The 22,117-nt window shown below is 44.0% G+C and overlaps 1 protein-coding gene across 5 annotated transcripts in view; it reads left to right on the top strand.

Annotated features, from left to right (window-relative positions):
- LOC144492797 (diacylglycerol kinase eta-like) overlaps positions 1-22,117 on the top strand; it is a 205,306-nt gene that overhangs the window by 129,570 nt on the left and 53,619 nt on the right. For all 5 annotated transcript variants that reach the window (XM_078211232.1, XM_078211233.1, XM_078211229.1 and 2 more), the window contains exons 2-9: positions 2,969-3,079; positions 5,326-5,406; positions 8,487-8,591; positions 9,112-9,244; positions 10,537-10,643; positions 11,347-11,472; positions 17,879-17,981; positions 20,852-21,014. In XM_078211232.1, the coding sequence (XP_078067358.1) occupies positions 2,969-3,079; positions 5,326-5,406; positions 8,487-8,591; positions 9,112-9,244; positions 10,537-10,643; positions 11,347-11,472; positions 17,879-17,981; positions 20,852-21,014 (929 nt within the window). The remainder of the gene's footprint in view (positions 1-2,968; positions 3,080-5,325; positions 5,407-8,486; positions 8,592-9,111; positions 9,245-10,536; positions 10,644-11,346; positions 11,473-17,878; positions 17,982-20,851; positions 21,015-22,117) is intronic.

Here is a 22,117-nt window from a genome sequence, read left to right as displayed (position 1 = left end):
CAGATTTCATGGTCTATCCAACATCTGGATTATCTGCAGCTGTTCTTCACTTCCACAACTCAATGCTGTTCCAAGCCCCTGAAATCATCCCAATTTCAGGGAGAGTGTGGTGCTGGATGTGTAACATCACATTTGATTGAATGTATCTTGAAACTTCCTTGCTTTATGGTGAGAATGTGCGAGAAGCTTTGCTGTGTTGAATGTTCTCAACATTCTGGAGCTATACTCACACTGGAGTGATTAGTGGGATTGAGATAATGGGTAGGCCGTGTGTTGATAGATGCTGGTAAATGGCACCTTGGTAAGTATAAAGCCACACTAAGTGACAATCAGAGGGTGACTTCAGGATCTTGGGTCACAAGTCCCATGGAACAGGACTTGGTTTGTCAAAGGACCAGGAGATACGATGGTAGCGATCTTACTAAAACAAATTTGAAGTCCAGGATGGGCGGGAAAATGGGAGAGCTTCTCACATTTTTTTGGGCAAGTTCAAATCCAAACTTAGTGCATGAAAAAATTGGCTAAACTATTCCTCGCCTGTAGGGGAAGGGGCAGGGCTTAAATCGCCAGCCAGCCTGCTGTAGCAGCAGAGGGTGCCATTGCGCATGTGCAGACCTCCGTGGCTGTACATGTGCAATGGCAACCATCAGAGGCCTGACAGATCTGAGAGAGACCTGTCAGGCCTCTGCTTTTGCAGCCAGCCTCAAACCAGCACATCCCCCCCCCCATCCCTGTCCTGCACCGGCCAGAAATATTGCACCCCTCCCCATCAACTTGCTGCCTAGACCGACTGCTCCCCCACCTCCCCTTGCTCCCTCCCCGCTAATCTTGCCGGATATCCAGTGCTGGTGAGATTGCGAGAGGTGGGAAATCGGGCACAACCTGATTTCCCGGCTTTTGCGTGATCTTACCGGCTCGCCCCACCCATGGTAAGATCACCCCCGATATGTCTCTGGCTACCAACATACCAAGAGGATACGACAGAGAAAGTGAGACAAACATTACTGGTCAGACAACCTGCCAGAGGAAGATTTGTGCAGTTGAAATGTCAGAACCTGTCTTTTCCCTTTACTAATACTGACCAGCCTCGCTGTGCGTTTCCAGAATGTTCCATTGTTCTGTCACATTTAAAGCATTTGTTGACAGAAACATGGGGACATAGGAGAAGGAATAGGCCATTCAACCCTTCCAACCTGCTCCCCCATGATCAATAAGACCATGGGTGATCTGATTGTGTTCCAACTTTACTTTCCTGTCTTCCAACTATAACCTTTGACCACCTTGTCTATCAAAAGAAATGCCTAACTGTGCCTTGAATAAATGACCCAGCCTGTGTTGCTCTCTGGGGAAGAGAAATCCAATACCAACCACCCTTTGAGAGAAAAATAACTTCTTCTCATCTCAATCTTAAACAGTAGACTTCTTATTATTAAATTTTGTGCCCTGATTCCAGTCTCTCCCACAAGTGTAAACATCCTGTTGATATCCATCATATCAAATCCCTCTGGATCAGACTTGCTTCAATAAGAGCACCTCTCATTCTTCTAAACTCCAATGGGTATAGCTTGAGCCTGGCCAACCTTTCTTGAGACAAAGCCTTCATCCGTGGAATGAATCAAGCAAACCTTCTCTGAACTACTTCAAATGCAATTCTACCTTTTTTAAAGAAGGAGACCAAATCTTGTATTTGTTGAACCATCCCTGCATGGAACAGACTGTATCTGAAATATATATACTCGGCCTCACATAGCTATCACCTGTACTTAATTTTCTTCTTCAATCTTACAACAAACCTATTCCACAGAACTGGGCATGACTGTTCTACAGGATTGGGTATTGTTAAATTTGCATCATATGTATAGAGAAAAATCTGGGTGTGACCTTAGTCTGTTATTTTGCATGGTCTAACAAATGAAGAGAGCAGGCTGAAGAGCTCATATCTCTGCCAAACAAAGACAATTTGAATGGATTCTACTGCTGTTCCTTTATTACAATTACGCAGCTGTTCCTTGAGGCTTTTCCCTGTTCGTCTTTGTAGCCGCAAAGCTGTAAAACAAAATATTTTCATTAAAAGCTTCCAGCTCACTGAGGAGGCTTCAGCTCCATTAACATCCATCAACCTGCTTTGAAAACTCTGCTCACACTTTGACAGTTGTGACAAATTCCATCCCAGCAGCTGAGGCAATCCACACCATTCTAAAATGATCAACAACATTCTAAATAAAACAAACCCCCAACATTCTAAAAACAAAAATCAATTTGCTCTATTTCCCAATATTAATGGATCCTTCAAAAAAAATCCAAGATCCGGATTCAGATCTGCATCTTCTCCAAAAATGAATCAGTTTTTCCATGGGCCATTCCCTATCTGTGTACCATGTTTCATTGAAATCGGGTGGCACAGTGGTTAGCACTGCTGCCTCACAGCATCGGGGACCCAGGTTCGATTCCCGGGTTGGGTCATTGTCTATGTGGGGTTTGCACATTCTCCCCATGTCTTTGTGGGTTTCCTCTGGATGCTTCGGTTTCTTCCACAGCCCAAAGATGTGCGGGTTAGGTGGAATAGCCATGCTAAATTGCCCCTTAGTGTCAGGGGGAGTAGCTAGGGTAAATGCATGAGGTTAAGGGGATACGGCCAGGGTGGGATTGTGGTCAGTGCAGACGCGATGGACCAAATGATGTCCTTCTGCACTGTAGAATTCTATGATTCGATGAAATCTATCCACTGGTTTTTGAGATACATTGTCTGCAGACAAACAGGCTAACAAACAGGAATGAAACTTGCAGTGACAAAGGTCAACAAAGAGCAATAAAATTAACTGCCTCATAATCCATCGAATACAATCCATTGAACTTCCAGTAACTGCATTCTTTAATGAACAGTGTAAAAATCCACTGCATTCCACACTGTGCTACATCTTTCCTCAGATTTACTCAGGGTGTTTTTTTTAATATTCTTCTTTTACAGAAAAGCATAAATGAAGGATTGTTACTGAAGCAGACCAGCTCATTTCAAAGATGGAAGAAAAGATACTTTAAGCTCAGAGGGCGAAAGCTATACTGGGCCAAAGACTCAAAGGTAAAGCAAGCAGGACTGGCACTGGGCATATCTTTCAGCTATAGCAAGATGATGAGGCATTTTTGTTCAATACTTGCTCATGAACTGACAAGGAATCTCACTCATACTCAGAAAGTTCCTTCACTAACACTCTGAGCTGCACCAAATCAACCCTCAATAAAGCAATAATATTTCTGCATTTGGACCACCTTTTTGTCATACCAGAGTTATTGCAAACAATTTTCCAAATGGTTAATGACCTTGGATGCTGTGGTGAATGTTGTGATACGGAAAAAGCACAGGAACAGTAATGGGATGGAATGTTCCTGTGGCGATTGAGTGAGTAAAGTTGTTCAGGACATTAGGAAATCTCCCCTTTTTTTCCTCTAACAGTGACATAGGATCTTATTTTCCAGCAGAAGCAGCTGACCAGGCAGAATGTGCACCACCATAAAGTCTCTCCCACAGGATGATATCTCCGACAATGTTGCACTCTTCAACCCACCTAGCGCTGCACTCTTTCCCTATTCTTCAAAGTGATATCAAGCTTAAACCACATCTCTGGATCAGAGTAGTGACAACTTCAGGACAGCACCAAGGGAGTGTTGCACTGTCAAAAATACCATCTTTTAGATGGAACAATAAACCAAGACCCTATCTCCCCTCTCAAGTACATGTAAGAGATCTCACTGTGATTAGGAGAGCAGGGGAGTTCGCGATGCTTTACGCAATATTTAGCTCTCAACGAACATCACTAAACAGATCACCTTGTTGCTATTTGAACGATTGGATGCTGTGTTGTTGTGAATGGAATAACAGTCACACCTCGGGAAGTGGCCCTCCACTCTGACCTGCAGGGAACTGGAGAGAGGGCAGCACCAAGGAGGAATAAGATTACAAAGTGTGGGTGTGAAAGATGATGGACAGAGGGAGCTGCTCTGAATGTGCAACTTCTTGTTTTCTTAGAGGTGGCAAGGAGCAGGCAAAGAACAATTCCCCTGTCTGTGGTGCTGCCTTCAGCAACTGTCAGATGAGTGTGTGCTTTGTTCCTCATGTCTGCGTTCAAATAGCCTGCATCTCAAAACAGAGTTAGCACAGCACTGGCCAAAGTTCATGTGATGAAGTGTCAAAGTTAAAGTTTAAAGTTTATTTATTAGTCACAAGTAGATTTACATTTACTGTGAAAATCCCCTAGTCGCCACACTCTGGTGCCTGTTCGGATACACTGAGGGAGAATTTAGCATGGGCATTCCACCTAACCAGCACGTTTTTCGGACTATGGGAGGAAACCGGAGCACCCGGAGGAAACCCACGCAGACACGTGGAGAATGTGCAAACTCCACACAAACAGTGACCCAAGCCGGGAATCGAACCCGGGTCCCTGGCGCTGTGCGGCAGCAGTGCTAACCGCTGTGCCACCATACCGCCAAATTAGGAATGCCATTGGCTAACAAATACTGAAGCAACAGAACTAGGTTTATTCAAAGGGACAGGAATAAAGACCAATCTTGGCAATCCCATTGCTAATGATATCATTATTAATCTAGTATTATTCCCGACACTAGCATTGCTGACATTATTATTCATGACTATTAATCCTCATATTGTTATTGCTGATATGATTCCTGACGTTATCATTCCTGACGATTTTATTCCTGACAATATCCATAAAATAGAATCCCAACAGTACAGAAGGAGGCCATTTGACCCATCGAGTCTGTACCGACCACAATCCCAGCCAGGACCTTATTCCCATAACTCTACACCTTTACCCTAGCTAATCCCCCTGACACTAGGGTCAATTTAGCATGGCCAATCAACTTAACCTGCACATCTTTGGACTGTGGGAGGAAACCGGAGCACCCAGAGGAAACCCACGCAGACACGGGGAGAATGTGCAAACTCCACACAGACAGTGACCCGAGGCCGGAATTGAACCCGGGACCCTGGCGCTGTGAGGCAGCAGTGCTAACCACTGTGCCACCCTGATGTCATGCCTGATGTTTTTATTCCTGACATTATTCCTGATAATATCATTCCTAATAATATAATTTCCTGATATTATTATTCCTGAGAATATAATTTTTCACAGTTCTATGTTTTCAGATTCCTGGTTCAGCCTGTATTCCAACGTAGCCTGCATTCTGACAAAGCTTGTATTTTGATGTATCTGTATTTTGATTTAGCCTGTAGTCTGATTCATCTGTACCCTGAGTTCTGCGCTTGGTACACCCTGTACTCTGATCGTTCTTTTTCTTTCATTCCAGTCCTTAATATTCGATGAGGTGGACCTGTCTAATGCCAGTGTCGCTGAGACAAGCACAAAAAACATTAACAACAGTTTTACTGTAAGTTGCTGCTTATTCCTGGCTTGACCTCTCCCTTGAGTAGTGACTGCTGTACTGTCATATACTCATAACTTGAAAGGCATCTTCAGGCATGCACGTCAAAGCCCCTATCAATCTCTTTCTAAAAAAAGGTCCTGCATACAATAGTAAAGTTATTTCATGTCTGTTAGAATGATTCAGTTCTGTGAGTCACATCTGTGTAAACCTCTGGCACATTCTCTCTCAGTAAGAAGTTTAACAACAGCAGGTTAAAGTCCAAGAGGTTTATTTGGTAGCAAAAGCCACAAGCTTTCGGACCCTTAAGCTCCTTCTTCAGGTGAGTGGGAATTTTGTTCACAAACAGGGCATATAAAGACACAAACTCAATTTACAGAATAGTTGTTGGAATGCGAATACTTACAGCTAATCAAGTCTTAAAGGCACAAACAATGTGAGTGGAGAGAGCATTAAGACAGGTTAAAGAGATGTGTATTGTCTCCAGACAGGACAGCCAGTGAGACTCTGCAAGTCCAGGCAGACTGTGGGGATTACAGACTCAGCCAAGCTTGTCTAACCTTTACATGCGAGGGACCATGTTTCAATTTTCTTTTCACTCAAGGGTCTGATGGGCAAATTTTTTAAAAAATAGGGTTTAGTCCAACATTAAACACACATTTCAATAAAATGTTGAGATGTGAAGAAAAGAGACAATTTGTTGAGCAAAAATAAAGCAAGTCACAGCAATAAATCGATAATTTAAAATAAAGAGTAATTAATAAAAATGACCATTCGAGTGTGAGAGGGTCCAAATTGTGTTTTACCAGCTCCCCATCAGTCTCAGGATACTTATTTACTCACCATCACCCACTGTGTGCGTTGATTGGTGAGGGTGAGCGTGAGTGCAAACCCTGAGACTGGATGCACATGCACACGCACATGCATACACGTACACATACATGCATACATGTACACACACATGCATACATGTACACACACACTCACATGCACTCTCTTCTCCCTGTGATGCTGCCCCTATTCCCCCCACCCAGCAGCCAGACTCTTCCCCCTTCCCCCTGCCCAGTAATTGCTCCCATCCGACCTGTAAATAAATGCTCCGTCCCCCCGTTCAGCAGCCACTTTTCCCTCCTCCGCTCAGCAGGCAGTCCGGGGCAGACATTTTCCCCCTGCCTAGCAGCCACTTTGACTCTTCCTCCCTCCCCAGCAGACTTTCCATTGCCATCGTGCTATACTTTCAAACCTGATGCTGAAGAAAGCCGCTCATTCAATCAGAGACTGGTCATCACCTACGTTTGCTGCTGATTGGCTCACTAATGTTTGCAGCCACAGCAAACATGGGAGAGAGATGGCCCATGATTGGAGGAGCGGTGTTTTGAAGAATCGTTGATCTCATTATTTTAAACATGGAGTCCTGGGCTAGATAGAGAGGCTGGGTGGTGGCCTGCAGGCTGTGTTCGACAAGCCTGATCTCGTGAGAGTCAAACTGTTCAATAAGCACCAGGAAGATGACATCTCTAACGGTGAAACAACCCCTCAGTACTGCACTGGGAGTGTTAGTCTAGATTATATGCTTATGCCTCTGGAGTGGAACTTGAATCCATGACCTTCTGATTCAGAGATGAGAAGGGTACTAACTGAGTCATAACAGCCTGGTGTTCCAGCAACATGTGCTGGAACTAATGATCTTTTTGAATCAGTCATTCCAGCACTGGCTCTATTTAATAGATTTCCATTTGCTTTGCCTCCTGATAACATTCCCTTCTCTGCGAGTTAGTAATGGAGCAGTCATAATACAAACTTCCAACACTGGAAATCTGGATTCAAATGAAGGCCAGCCAATCAGATTTGCAGCAGCTGTCCATTGCTGGCCTTGGCAAGTTCAGACTCCCTTCACCTTTACCCAACTTCCGAGGCCTCTAACATAATTCACTTAGAACATAGAACATAGAAAAGCTACAGCACAAACAGGCCCTTCGGCCCACAAGTTGCGCCAAACAATTTCCTTACTTTCTAGGCTCATCTATAACCCTCTATCTTACTAACCTCCATGAACCTATCCAAAAGTCTCTTAAAAGACTCAATCGAATCCACTCCCACCACCACTACCAGCAGCCGATTCCACGCACCCACCACCCTCTGAGTGAAAAACTTACCCCTAACATCTCCTCTATATCTACTCCCCTGCACCCTAAACCTGTGGCTTCTCGTGACCATTTCAGCCCTGGGTAAAAGCCTCTGAGAATCCACTCTATCAATACCTCTCAACATCTTATACACCTCTATTTCATTTGTTTTCCTTTGTTTCTCAGTTTTCCAATCTAAACTCACTGACTGCTCTGTTCCAGTTGTGTTCCCAGTAGATTGTTTTACAATGTATGACGACTTTGAGTTTCCCCAATTCTCATTGAGCTTTACAGCACAGAAAGTGGCCCTCCGGCCCACCGTGTCGGCTCCGACCATCAAGCGCCTATCTATTTTAATCCCATTTTTCACACTTGGTCTGTAGCCTTTTATGCTATGGCATTTCAAGTGCTCATCTAAATGCTTCTTAAATGTTGTGAGGGTTCCCACCTCTACCACTCTTTCGGACAGTGAGTTTCAGATTCCCACCACTCTTTGGGTGAAAACCACCCTCTGGGCGAAAAAGCTTTTACTCAAATCCCCTCTAAATCTCCTTAAATTTTATGGCCCCTAGTTATTAACCCCTCTAATAGAGGAAAAGTTTCTTCCTATCTTCTCTCTCTAAGTCCCTCATGATCTTGTACACCTCAGTCAAGTCTCCCCTCGGCCTTCCCTGCTCTAAGGAAAATAACTTCAGCTCAACCAGCCTCCATCTCTGGGCCCTTGCTGTACATTGAAAACTCCATTGTTATGCAATGAGAATCTTTTGTTGTCATTAGACATTTGTTAGTTCCACATGGTGTCTATGGCGATGAAACTAACTATAGTGCCTGTTCCTGTATTCTGTGACATCCAGACTAACTGTTTCTAACTCCTGATGTAATAGGACAGAGATACCCAGGATTAATAGTAGACTGCTTCAGGAAAAGTATTCTTTATTCTAAATTGAAGATTCTTTTCAGGTCATAACACCTTTCAGAAAATTAATCCTGTGTGCGGAGAATAGAAAGGAGATGGAAGATTGGATCACGGCACTGAAATCTGTTCAGAAACTGGAGAATTATGAGGTAAAGAGTGTCAGTTCTCTTCACACGTGTGTGCGTGCACGTGCATGTGCTCACACATGCATTAATGTGTGTGTGTGTGTGCCCATGATAGGGTAGAATGTCCATGAGCTGTGGAAATGAGATGAAATATGTATGGGATAGAGTTGATGATAGACGGAATGCACACAGACCGTCAACGCTGATTAAATATGTAAGTTCACTTAAATATAGGAGAGAGTGTACATGAGCTGTGGAAGGAATTTAAATAGTTGGGAAGAGTCCATTTTCGGGGAAAGGCTGTGGAAGAAAAAGGATGGATGGATGAATGCTCATTTATGTTTCAAAACAGCCATGTAAAATGTTGAGTGTCTTTCACACACCAAGTGATGTTACTTAGTCACCAGCTCATTCACCTTGCGCAGGGCAGTGCCACGTGACCATGACTGGTTTTGCTTCACCTGATTGTGCATTTTTCATCTTTCCATTTGACAGCCGCCTTCTGACATTCAAACTTAACTCCTTTGCCCTTACACTTCCTTAGGCAAATCAGCTGAACATGGAACATTTCTCAGGGATGCACAACTGGTACGCTACGTCCCATGCCCGACCCACCTTCTGTAATGTGTGCCGGGAGGCCCTCTCGGGAATGACCTCTCACGGGCTCTCTTGTGAAGGTAAGTGGGATTCACTGGGACATTGCTGTAAGATTGAGTCAATTTGGAAAGAATGAGCAAGTCCAGCACGAGACTGGGGTTGTGATTAGGGCATAAATGTATTATCAGCATTAAGAATTAAATTGCCTTAATTACTGAAACATGAACATCATTAAACATTGCAGCAGCTGGGAAAGAATGGATCTATTTTAAAATTCCTGTAGCCTGAAGCTACTGATAGCGAAGGCTCCCATTTCTTTCCATCACATGGCTGAACAGTAATCTTCCCCACTCTGACTGCCTACCATATATTGGAAAGACATTTTGGATCCACCTTCGTCGACCATCAAGTCCTGGAATGGGATTGAATCTAGAGCTTTGGCTTCAGAAGCAGGGTCTCCACCCACTGCCCAATCTCCATACTGATAGGTGCAGTGTGCCAGAAGTGTCAAAACAATCCACTCAAACACCAGTGAGCACAATCCTCGACAGTGTAAATTGTAGGATGAATAGAACCATTCTCAGTACAGATCAGTGTGACTCGATTTGGAATGAATGAAATAATTTATATCCTGACATCAGATACCAGTGGTTAGCCCTGCTGCCTCACAGTGCCAGGGACCCTCGATCGGGCCTTGGATGATTGCCTGTGTAGAGTTTCTCCAGATGCTCCGGTTTCCTCCCGTAACTCAAAGATGTGCAAGTTAGATGGATTAACTATAGTAAAATGTGTGGGGTTATGGGTATGGGGGGGAGGAGGAATGCAGAGGATTGTGGGTGTTGCACTCACCATATTAATTCACCAGTCATTGAGGGATGGGGAGGGGTGGAGGAAGTGGGAGAGAGTAAGAGTTGGTTGGAGGCAGAAAATCCTTTAATGATGTCTCCCAGAGTATGGTTTCAATAGAGCTGATAACCTGAACCTATTTATGGTACTTGTGTTCATCAACCTTAACATTCCTTCATGTAACTTGATGTCAGATTTGGCATTATAAAGCTCATGTGAAGTGTCTTTGGGGCTTTTTATTATGTTAAAGGCACTGTATCAATATCAGCTGTTATTGCAGAGTCAGATTGACTGTTGAGGCTATGATGGTTGGTGGCCATGAGCATGTGCTGGTGACGCTGTGAATACTGTAAATATATCAGTTTAATACTGCCTCGGACCGTGTGCGGCCTCAGACCGCGTGTGACCTCAGTGTGTGTCAGATCTCTGGAGCATGGTTCTCAATATGAAACTGTAAGGCTGATTATTTGGTGAGTCCGGGCTTTAAGAGGGTTCTCACTAATGAGTGCCTCTTTTTAATTGACAGTGTGTAAGTTTAAAGCTCATAAGCGATGTGCTGTCAGAGCAATCAACAACTGCAAGTGGACCACACTGGCCTCCGTAGGAAATGACATCATTGAAGATGAAGAAGGGGTAAGTCGAATCGAGAGCTTATTATTGGAGAATTTAAAAATAGAATACATGAGAAGGAGGGGCTGCTTACTATAAATAGACTCTCAGTTTTTAAATGATGCATCAACAAAAATGACATGATAATATAAGATCTTGATTACCTCACCTCACCAACCATTTCTCCTTACATTCAAACCTCATCATTTTCATCTGACCTATTCTATGTAGCTATGAACAGCCAGTGTCCCCAGACATGACCATACAACCCAGAGTGGTATGGACGGAGAGATGGACCAGCGACACTTCCCAGCTAGAAATGAAACACTATGCAAGTTGAGCAGAAAAGGAGAGAAATGGGGGAAAATATCCAGGGGTTGAAACTCCTCCCAGATTGTAGAAACCTCCACATTGACTTTGAACTTTAAAACCTATAAACATAAAGATATTTAAGTACAGTATGCACACGGGGCTGATCTTCCACTAATAACTATATCAATAGATCAATTAACAATGAGGTGAGACATGAATACTGTGGAGGGGATTACTGGGCTGCATTAGAGCTGTAACAAATATCCTGTAATGTGTTGATTACAAGCCTGCTGATGTTTCTGTCACTTTTTACTCATAATTAATTAATCCAGGGATATATAGTGTGCACTGGTTTGATTGAGGTTTTCCCAGCTATGGTGTCCTTGAACTTACTGCAATCTCTCCTCTGTTGCAGGTTGCCATGCCTCACCAGTGGCTGGAGGGGAATCTGCCAGTCAGTGCCAGATGTGCCGTCTGCGACAAGGCTTGTGGGAGTGTGAGGAGGCTGCAGGACTGGAGGTGCCTGTGGTGCAAAGCAATTGTAAGAGTTCTGTATTGTTCTGATGCTTTACAGGGCAATGTGTGGGCATTTTTAATAATACAGACATTCACATTTGTGATTAACTCTGATTTTTAAAAATGGTAATTACAATGATTGACTTTGAGCTTTTAAAGTGACAATTTATCCAGGTGGCTCTGTGTGCATAGTAAACAGAAATATATTGGATAGATTTTCATCTCCCTGGGAATCAAGTTAGAACAAACTTTTGTGTGTGCGTGCGTGCGCGCATCAGTAGAGTGTAGACATGTGTTCCTATGTGATTGTCTGTGTGTGAGTGTGTGTATGAGACTGAGTCTGTGTTTGTATGAGTGTGTGTGTGCAGGTGCACATGCATGTGCACATGAGTGGGCTTGTGTGTGTGTGCGTGTGTATCTTCCTTCAGGACATCCTCGATACAGCCAACTTGTGCACAACAAATTCCCACAAACGGTAATAACAATCTGTTTGAAGTGATGTTGGTTGGAGGATCAATTGGCCAGGACACAAGGGAGAACTGCCTGCTCTTCTTCAAAATAGTGTAGCAGGAACTTTTCATGTCTCCGCTTAGCGTCGCCTCAGACAGTGCTGCACTCCCTCAGTATTGCACTTGGAGGGTCAGTATGGATTATGGGTTCCAGTTTCTGGAGTGGACCCATGAACTTTTGACTCAGAAATGTAAGTGTTCCCAAATCTTTGAACAGCCCACGGTCTGGCATGGATTTTTATTAACCTTCTATTAACATGAATAAAAGACTAATTGAGGAGGCTCTTCTATGGGCTTGTGATCCACCCCTCTTGATGTTTCTCTGTCTGCTCAATCCATAAGATTCACTATGCCCATGTGCTACAGGTTGAATTGCTTAGGCATCATTCAGTTGATGCACTTGCTTCTGAGAAAAGCAGGAGAAAGAGTCAGAGAATCATAAGGATTGAATTGAAATGGGACAGCTGGTCCCCGACTCAGAAATCGATTTAATTGTCACCCTAGCTGGGCTGCATACACAGCCTGTGCTCAGATGGAGGCTCTCAGTCTGTGTAGCAGCAGAAGCTATATAATTAGATGGATATGATAGCATAGTTGTTATGTTACTGAATCAATCATCCTCAGACCTGCTCTAATGATCCAGAAACATGGGTTCAAATCCCATCACTGCAGCTCAGTTAATTAAATACATTTGAAATAAAAAGCTAGTGTCAGTAATGGAGACCTCGAGCAAAATTTCATGCGCAATATGCAAACTCGATGGGTGGAATTGGAAGTGGCTGCGATTCCTGATCCTGCCTGAGATGATTCAGAATCACGATAATATGCTGATATTACTTAAATAGCTAGCCAGCATTGGGCCATCAGGGTCAGGGTGATGGGCACGTGGTGGGTGCCACATCCAGCGTTGCTCTGCTGCAAAGTTTAAAGGTGGCATGCAGAGGCTACAGACTGACCAGTGCTGGGAGACACTGCAGAATAGCCAGCGCTGGGAGACACTGCAGAATGGTCGGTGCTGGAAGACACTGCAGAATGACCAATGCTGGGAGACACTGCAGAATGGTCGGTGCTGGAAGACACTGCAGAATGACCAGTGCTGGGAGACACTGCAGAATGGTCAGTGCTGGAAGACACTGCAGAATGGTCAGTGCTGGAAGACACTGCAGAATGGTCAGTGCTGGAAGACACTGCAGAATGACCAGTGCTGGGAGACACTGCAGAATGACCAGTGCTGGAAGACACTGCAGAATGGTCAGTGCTGGAAGACACTGCAGAATGGTCAGTGCTGGAAGACACTGCAGAATGGTCAGTGCTGGAAGACACTGCAGAATGGTCAGTGCTGGAAGACACTGCAGAATGGTCAGTGCTGGGAGACACTGCAGAATGGTCAGTGCTGGGAGACACTGCAGAATGGTCAGTGCTGGAAGACACTGCAGAATGGTCAATGCTGGGAGACACTGCAGAATGACCAGTGCTGGGAGACACTGCAGAATGACCAGTGCTGGAAGACACTGCAGAATGGTCAATGCTGGAGATACCATGAGAGGAGTTCTAGTGTCCAACAAAAGGACAGCAATGTGCTGAGAGCTCCACACAGTGCTGAGCCCAACACAGGAAACACTCTCTCAAAATCCCAAAACACAAACTCAACTCACTCTCTGAAACTCCCAACACATTATCCAGCTCCATTCCCCTTTTATCCCCAGCTAGAATCCAAAAAATTTAAAAGTGGTTGATCCGCACTCCCGTGTTTCTTGTGCACTGAGCTTCAAGTCGCTCAGGGGCACGTCAAATCTTGGTGAACTGGGGATTTAATCCGCTCAACAAGCGGCAAAATTGTTGGTGGGTGTGCTACCAATCTGCATCTGCGTCTGAGATGTCAAGGATGAGAGTGCCCAATCCCCTGATCTCATTCTCCAATCTCCCCCTTCATCCCCAGTCTCCTTCTATTCCAGATTCCCTCATCCCGCATTCTCCAAACATTTCTCCCCCACACCTCAGTCTCTCTCTACCCCCCAACTCAAGCTCCAATCCTTTGATCCTGAAACCTCTGTCTCTCTATTGCTCTCTCATCTCTTCCTCTTTCAACCTCCAATCACTTGATTGCAATTCATAGAATGATGGAATCCCGACAGTGCAGAAGGGGGCCATTCAGCCCATCGAGCCAGAACCGACAACAATCCCACCCAGGTCCTATCCCCGTAACCCCATGTGTTAGCCCTGCTAAACCCTCCTGACACTAACAGGCAATTTAGCATGGCCAATCCACGTAACCTGCACATCTTTGGACTGTGGGAGGAAACCAGGGCACCCAGAGGAAACCCAGGCAGATGCGGGAAGAATGTGCAAACTCCACGCAGTCACCCGAGGCTGGAATTGAATGTGGGTTCCTCGTGCTGTGAGGCAGCAGAACAAACTAATGTGCTACCCTGCCACCTAAGTTTCCATGTTCTCTCTGTCCCTCCAGCACTAATTTCCCCATTCTGTCTCTCCCCATCCTTTAACCTCTAACCTTTCGAGCAATCTGTAAGGATCTGATGTGCTATCCTTGTGTAAAGTAGCCCATTCACTGCCACATGGAGAAAGACTTGCTGTATCTCATTACCAGTTCCCCACTCCTCTCCTGGAGAATGGATTAATGGACCTTCCTCCACCTCATGTGTGAGATTAGACAAAGAGGGAGGGAGGGCCAGGGTATCTGAGTGTGGGTGGTCAGGTGAATCACTGCTCAGTCAGTCTTGTCTGTCCTTTGATTATGTCCGTGTGCATTCAATCAGCAGGAGTCAGGGCAGAGTGGGTGCGGTGTTGATGTCAAGTTCCAATGTTAAAGCAGTGTAGCTTTCCAAATAAACTGTCTGCACAGGATTACCTCAACCACTCACCAAAAATCAGTCGACTTAGTCATTCAGTGAGATCATGGCTGATCTTTACCTCAACCTCATTTATCCAACTGTATTTCCTATCACTCGACACCATACACAACCAAACTCGTATCAATCTCAGAATACTGTCATTCTCACACCATCCACAGCCTTTTGGGGGTGAGTGTTTCAGATTCCCTCATCCATTATGTGAAAAAACACTTCTTCAATTCGCTCGTGAATAGTCCAGCTGTAAATTTAAGAATATGTCCCCTTGTTCTGGGCCCCTCCACCAGAAGAAATTATTTTACTGTATTAACTCCTTTTAGTACATTAAACACCTCGATCAGGGCACCTCTCAATCCTCTATACAAGCCAAGATAATACAATTTGTCCTTATAATTGAACGTCTTAAACCCTGAGAAAATGCTGGTGAATTTGTACAGTACACTTTCCGAGACTAGCATATCCTTCCTGATGTGTGGTACCCAAAACTTTGTGTCTGGCATTTGGGGATCACAGTAAGAAGTTTAACAACACCAGGTTAAAGTCCAACAGGTTTATTTGGTAGCAAAAGCCACACAAGCTTTCGAGGCTCTGAGCCCCTTCTTCAGGTGAGTGGGAATTCTGTTCACAAACAGAACTTATAAAGACACAGACTCAATTTATACACTCACCCCCAAAAGGCTGTGGATGGTGTGAGAATGACAGTATTCTGAGATTGATACGAGTTTGGTTGTGTATGGTGTCGAGTGATAGGAAATACAGTTGAATAAATGAGGTTGAGGTAAAGATCATCCAGGGTGACATTGCACTCTCAGGGTCTGGTAACCCAGATTGGAGATGGCATCAACTGCTGCTTCTCTGCTCCCCTGCATCTCGATCAGGCTGCGATTGGGGCAGAGACATCGATCACAATATATCCGACAGCAGTTGCCAAAACAATCATTTCCTTTGGGCCCTGCGTTCACTTAAGTGAACATTCAAGAAGCATTGTATAATACAAAGGCTGAGCCAATTCAATCAGTAGATTAAGACTGAAAACATGTGGCAGCGCTTTCTCCTGGAATCCTCACACTGATGTCACTGCTAGGGTGTAGAGCTCAGCACATACACTGCTGAGTAATCAAATAACAAGGAACCCGCAAAGCACAGCAGATTGGGTTACGATTCAACTCTTCATCCTAAAGCAGCTCCTTTCCAACTGAAGGATGGCCTGTTTTTTATAGTACAATCTGTCGAGTCCAATATACCAACATTGCGGTTAGATATAAAATGATGGTCCCTCTACACTGTCCCCATCAAACACTCCCAGGATAGGTATAGCACAATTCTTTTGATTTGATTTTTGATTTGATTTATTATTGTCACATGTATTGGTATACAGTGAAAAGTATTGTTTCTTGCACACTAAACAGACAAAGCATACCATTCATAGATAAGGAAAGGAGTGAGTGCAGAATGTAGTGTTACAGTCATAGCTAGGGTGTAGAGAAAGATCAACTTAATGTGAGGTAGGTCCATTCAAAAGTCTGATGGCAGCAGGGAAGAAGCAGTTCTTGAGTAGGTTGGTACATGTCCTCAGACTTTTGTATCTTTTTCCTGATGGAAGAAGGTGGAAGAGAATATGTCTGGGGTGCGTGGGGTCCTTAATTATGCTGGCTGCTTTACCGAGGCAGTGGGAAGTGTAGACAGTGTCAATGAGTGGAAGGCTGGTTTGAGTGATAGACTGGGCCTAATTCACGACCCTTTGTAGTTTCTTGCGATCTTGGGCAGAGCAGGAGTCATACCAAGCTGTGATACATCCTGAAAGAATGCTTTCTATGGTGCATCTGGAAAAGTTGATGAGAGTCGTACTGGGCAAACGAAATTTCCTTAGTCTTCTGGGAAAGTAGAGGCATTGGTGGGCTTTCTTAACTATAGTGTCGGCATAGCGGGGGACCAGGATAGGCTGTTGGTGATCTGGACACGTAAATACCTGAAGCTTTCGACCATTTCTATTTCGGCCCCATTGATGTAGATGGGCATGTTCTCCACTACACTTCCTGAAGTCAATGACTATCTCCTTCGTTTTGTTGATATTGAGGGAGGGATTATTGTTATCGCACCAGTTCACCAGATTCTATAAAGCTCCCTGAATAAGCATTGATTAAGCAGAAGAAAGGTAAAATCAGTTACAATAACAAAGAAAACATTGAAGAAATTGGGTTACTTTGAGTGGGTTAGTGTTATATCCAGTAAAGAATCCATCTCTGGTGTTTGAATGGATTTATCATCAATCATGGTGTACAAATCGATCGGGCACATAAGATGACCCCATGTTTACAGCTCCAAAAATCATGTCTTTGCAGATGCCCGGCATATAAGTTGTCCCCCTTATCCCCTTTCCAGCCACGACATTCTGCACTCACGTTAGATGTCAGCCTCATGATTTCACCCCACAAATGGGTGTTTAACTTAACAGTAGCTCATTACTAGATGCAAGGAGTCCAGTAGGCGATATGGGCTTTGTTTGCGAAGATGCATGGGCGTTTAAGACATGCCCAGTCTTTGCATCAGAAGCTGATGGCATTGCCAAATGTCGAGTACTCAAGCTGTATATGTTTTTGGAGGGATTTTTCGAGACTTCAGTGACTGATTTATACTCCACCGCTGTCATCTTATGTTTACATAGGCTATTCAGCCTGGTCTATACTGATTTCTCATGAGCCTCTCTCTATCTTACTTCATTTCATCTGTTAAACATATCCTGAACTAAATAGATGAATGTCACAGGCAGGAAGTACGTTTTTAAACATGGCACTCTGATGAGCAAGCTTTGAATCATTTCAATCTATCAATGAGTTCTCGCTGAATCGAGCACACTGGGAGAGGATTTCCTGACGTGCTGTTAATGGTGACATTGGACTCCCGTTCCTGGAAGGAATCCTGATTGCAGCACAATGGTGCAGAGTGGCAATCTGCTGGTGCCTCTTGAGTAACCCAGGCATTTTCCTGCTGGAAGCTATTGAATGTCAGCATGGGAAATCATTGGTTAAGAATGTGTACCCCTATTTTTCAGGTACACAATGTATGCAAGGAGCAATTGGACAGAAAGTGCCCACTGGGACCGTGCAAGTTGTCCGTCATTCCTCCAACTGCCCTGAACAGCATTGACTCAGATGGTGAGTAAGTGAGAGAGCAGCACTCCCGCGGTAACTCTACTCAACTCACCCTGTAGCAGAGCAAAACTTGGTTCAGAGCCAACAGAGGATCTTTGTGTAGAATACACTCAGATACAGACTCACACAAGCACAAAGTTACATACAGACATGTAGACATACAAACACAGACTGTTAAGGACCAAATCAGAAACTTTAAGGTATATAATGCAGTTAGCCTCGACTCTAACTTTTACATTTGATTTTGGCATGGATGAGCATAAGTTGTTTCACTTCAGGCATTATTCAAGTGACCCACTAGGAAGCTTTTATCAAAAACAAACTTTATTTAACAACACAGTTACAATGTAACAAAAAGAACTAGCATAAATTTTGCCAATTAAAAGACTTAAACATGACAAAGTATAATTCTTAACAGCTGGCTATCTCTATTGTTCCAATTTAGCAGTATCCCCCATAGGCATAAATCCCTTCTGTAGAACCAGTTAGCACAGAAACCAAAGATACTTATGTGATGCTAGATTTCCAGCTTTTTAACTCTTCTGGAGAGAGATCCAGACAGCAGTTTTCAGAGAAGGATATATCCTCAAAGCTGCAAAATTTCAGAAAGGTAAACCTAGTCTCTGGCAGCTCCCAGTCTTCAGACTTCTGAGAGGGAAAAGGAGAGGCACTCTTCTCTCTCAACTTGAAATCAGTATCTCAGCTTGAATATTCTGTGTAAGCCGAACTATACCCAGTCAATCATCCCAATCAAGCCCCAGTCTGCAAAATCATTGGGGAAAAAAGCATTAGTTCAGATCAAAACCAACTTCCTAGCAATTAGAAGCAATTATGCTGCTGCAGTAACAATACAAGATGCCAGTTGTAGACCGAATGGCACCAATAAAATGGAAGGGACTGCTAGAAACATCCTGCACAGAAACATGACTAAAATACATTTCTTAAAGGCAGAGTATCGTCTCACAGACACAAACATGCAGACATGCACACAAACAGACACATAAACACTTGTATACAGACATATATATTCACATGCAAGCATACACACAGACAGACAGAAACATACACACACACCGACTGATACACACAGTAGACACACACACACAGACACACATCCAGACACAAATAAATACACACAAACACAGGCATGAATCCAGACACACCCAGCCAGGAAGACATAGACAAATGCAGACACAATCTCCAAAACACATGCATTAATCCAGACATACACACAGACAGAAATCCAGACACAAACTGGGACAATTGGAAGGAGGGTGAAAAATGGATTTCGAGTTGCAGTGTTAACCCTTTCACTGGCGAAATTCTATCTTTGAAAGGAATTGTGATGCTGAGATTCCCTTTATAAACAAGGTCCTGGGTGGGATTCTCTTTTTGTAATGTCACACCTCCCTCGTTATTATCTATTCTTGTACAGAGTGAGCAAGTGTCATTTTACATCATTACACAATGACACCTCTGATTATAAATTGCTTTTCAAACTTCAATTTCTCATCCTGGATCACTGAGAGAAACTCCAGAACTGTACCATGAATGCTCACGAACTGGTTTTCAAAAATTCTTTCGCACTCTGTCATACAGCAGTGAACTATCGGCTCCAGTGGTTGCTATGGAAACAGAAAAAGGTGTAGTGAAGATATAAATGGTGCAATATATTGAGATAAATCCTGACTGGAACAAAGGAACATTATGATCAGGAGGAGGCCTTTCATTTCCTCCTCCACTATTCATGTCAAATTATGGTTGCTCAATACCTATCAGCTCAATTTAACCATCTTTCAGCAAATGCTTGTTATTTTACTCAACAATTTTCATTGGGAAAGCCCCAACTGTTACCCATTAGGTACAGTCATTTGAGGGGGGGGGGAATTCAAGGTATCAATGATCCTGCATTATGGAAGAGCCTTACCCTACACAGAATAGGGGATGGAGAAAGTTGAGGAGTCACCACCACCTTCTCCAGGACAATTAGGGATAGGCAATGATTGCTGGCCTAGTCAGCGATACCCAGAACCCGGAGTGAATTAAAAAAGTTGAGTTACTGCTGATTTCAAAAGATCATTGTTAAGGATCACTCGATGTTCAGCAATTAATTGACTCGCGAACTTCATCAGAAACTCTTCATAAAGGTGGAAATTCAATTAAAACATGAAGATTAGCAAACTGTTGTACACAGGGTGTGGGAGATAAACCAGGAAATCTCAGTGAGCTTCATTTCAACGGTAGAAACCTGTTGGAGATTAGAATTAGGGAGAAGATGAGTAAATGTGCAAATCTCAGGGTTACACTTGTATTGTTATTACCATTACTTCTGACAGGTGCAAAGTAAGACAAGGCTCCCAGAACTCAAACCCAAAGACTTTGAATCTGTACCAAATTGTGAGGAGGGGAGATTGGAATGATCATTGGTATGGGAAGGGCGGGCCTACCAATGGGCTTCTTTCAAAGGAAAAGCAGTCCAAACCAACACTGCTTAATGTGACTGACTTTCAGCTGGGTAAGCGTCGTCTCCTGAGATTGACGACTTTCCCCTTCCAAAGGCTTGGGGCCTGTTGCAAGGCCTCAGTAGAACAGCTCCAGGAGATGAGAGCTTTATTGATCTGGTACAAGGGAACTGTCATAGATCCAGCCCAGCCCTTAACATAATGGGTGGGGAAAATGATCTTTCCAAGAATTCCCACCAGAGAGTCAAATTTTGAACCTGCTTTGCTAATTTGACTGGAATTCTGACCCCTTGGTTTCTAGAAAATTCCCATCTATATCTATTCATTCGAGTGTTTGTCCTGTTGTTTTTGTTTAGTTTTCAGTCTAAGTAATGTTGCTGAGCCATGTGTTCTATCCTTGCCTTTGTCCAGGGTTCTGGAAGGCTACTTGTGCCTCATCCTGCACCAGTCCTCTCTTGGTCCTTGTGAACTCCAAGAGTGGTGATAACCAGGGAGTAAAGTTCCTCCGGAAATTTAAGCAGCTCCTGAATCCAGCGCAGGTCTTTGACCTGATGATCGGTGGGCCCCACCTCGGGTAAGTCCAGCTTCCATCTGTTCTTCAGCTGTCGACAAAAAATATATCATGGCTTATCATTGCAAAACAGTTCTCTCAAGCTTTGCAGAATAATTTACTTTGTGAAGTGCAGTTTTATATCAAAATGCATCAGCTATTTAAAACTAAGAACTAACTGTGATACAAATGAGAAGTTAGTCTGATTTTTTTGGTGCTGTTCGTTGAGGGAGGAATGTTGGGACATGAGGAGAACTCCCTAGCCTTTCTTCAATGATACCCTGGGATCAAATTCCTGTAACAATCACAGTTTAACAATTCAACAGAAAGACAACACCTCTGTCAGTGCAGCAGTCCCTCAGTACTCAACCTCCAACAGTGCAGCTCTCCCTCAGTACTGACCCTCTGTCAGTGCAGCACTCTCTCAGTACTGACCCTCTATCAGTGCAGCACTCCCTCAATACTGAACCTCCAACAGTGCAGCACTCTTCAGGACTTGACCCGCTGAGAGTGCAGCACTCCCTCAATACTGACCTTTTGACAGTGCAGCACTCCCTCAGTGCTGACCTTCTGGCAATAAAGCACTCCCTCAGTACTGACCCTCTGTCAGGGTGCACTTCCTTAGTACTCAACCTCCAACAGCACGGCGCTGCCTCAGTACTGCCCCTCAGGCAATGCAGCACTCCCTCAGTACTGACATTCTGACAGTGCAGTGCTCCCTCAGTACTGCCCCTTTGACAGTGCAGCATTCCCTCAGTACTGACACTGCCTTGGTTCTGCACAGGATATCTGCCTGGTTGTAGGCTAAAGTTCTTAACTTGGACCCAAGATTGAACTGACCTGTTGAGTCTGTCTCACTTGAAAGGGTGAGTTTGGCTCAGGTTTTAGAGTGAATTTTCTGACAGGATTACTGAACCTTGTTTACAGTTACACCAACACAATTGCACATCGTTACAAACAAATTTGCAAAATCATACAATTTATTTGGAACTGTTCCCACTCAATTCCATAACTTCAGCATAATCATCAATCCCCAGGTCATTCCAACAGGTAGAGATCCTGGAGGGAGCAGTTCAGAGGAGCTGTTGGATTGGGGAGGGTGTTCAAACATTTGGGTGATGTGACGT

This window comes from Mustelus asterias, chromosome 4 (assembly GCF_964213995.1).
Source record: "Mustelus asterias chromosome 4, sMusAst1.hap1.1, whole genome shotgun sequence".
NCBI classification, from domain to species: domain Eukaryota; kingdom Metazoa; phylum Chordata; class Chondrichthyes; order Carcharhiniformes; family Triakidae; genus Mustelus; species Mustelus asterias.
Note: the sequence above shows the minus strand (reverse complement) of the source record. Positions and strands in the feature narration are given on the sequence as shown.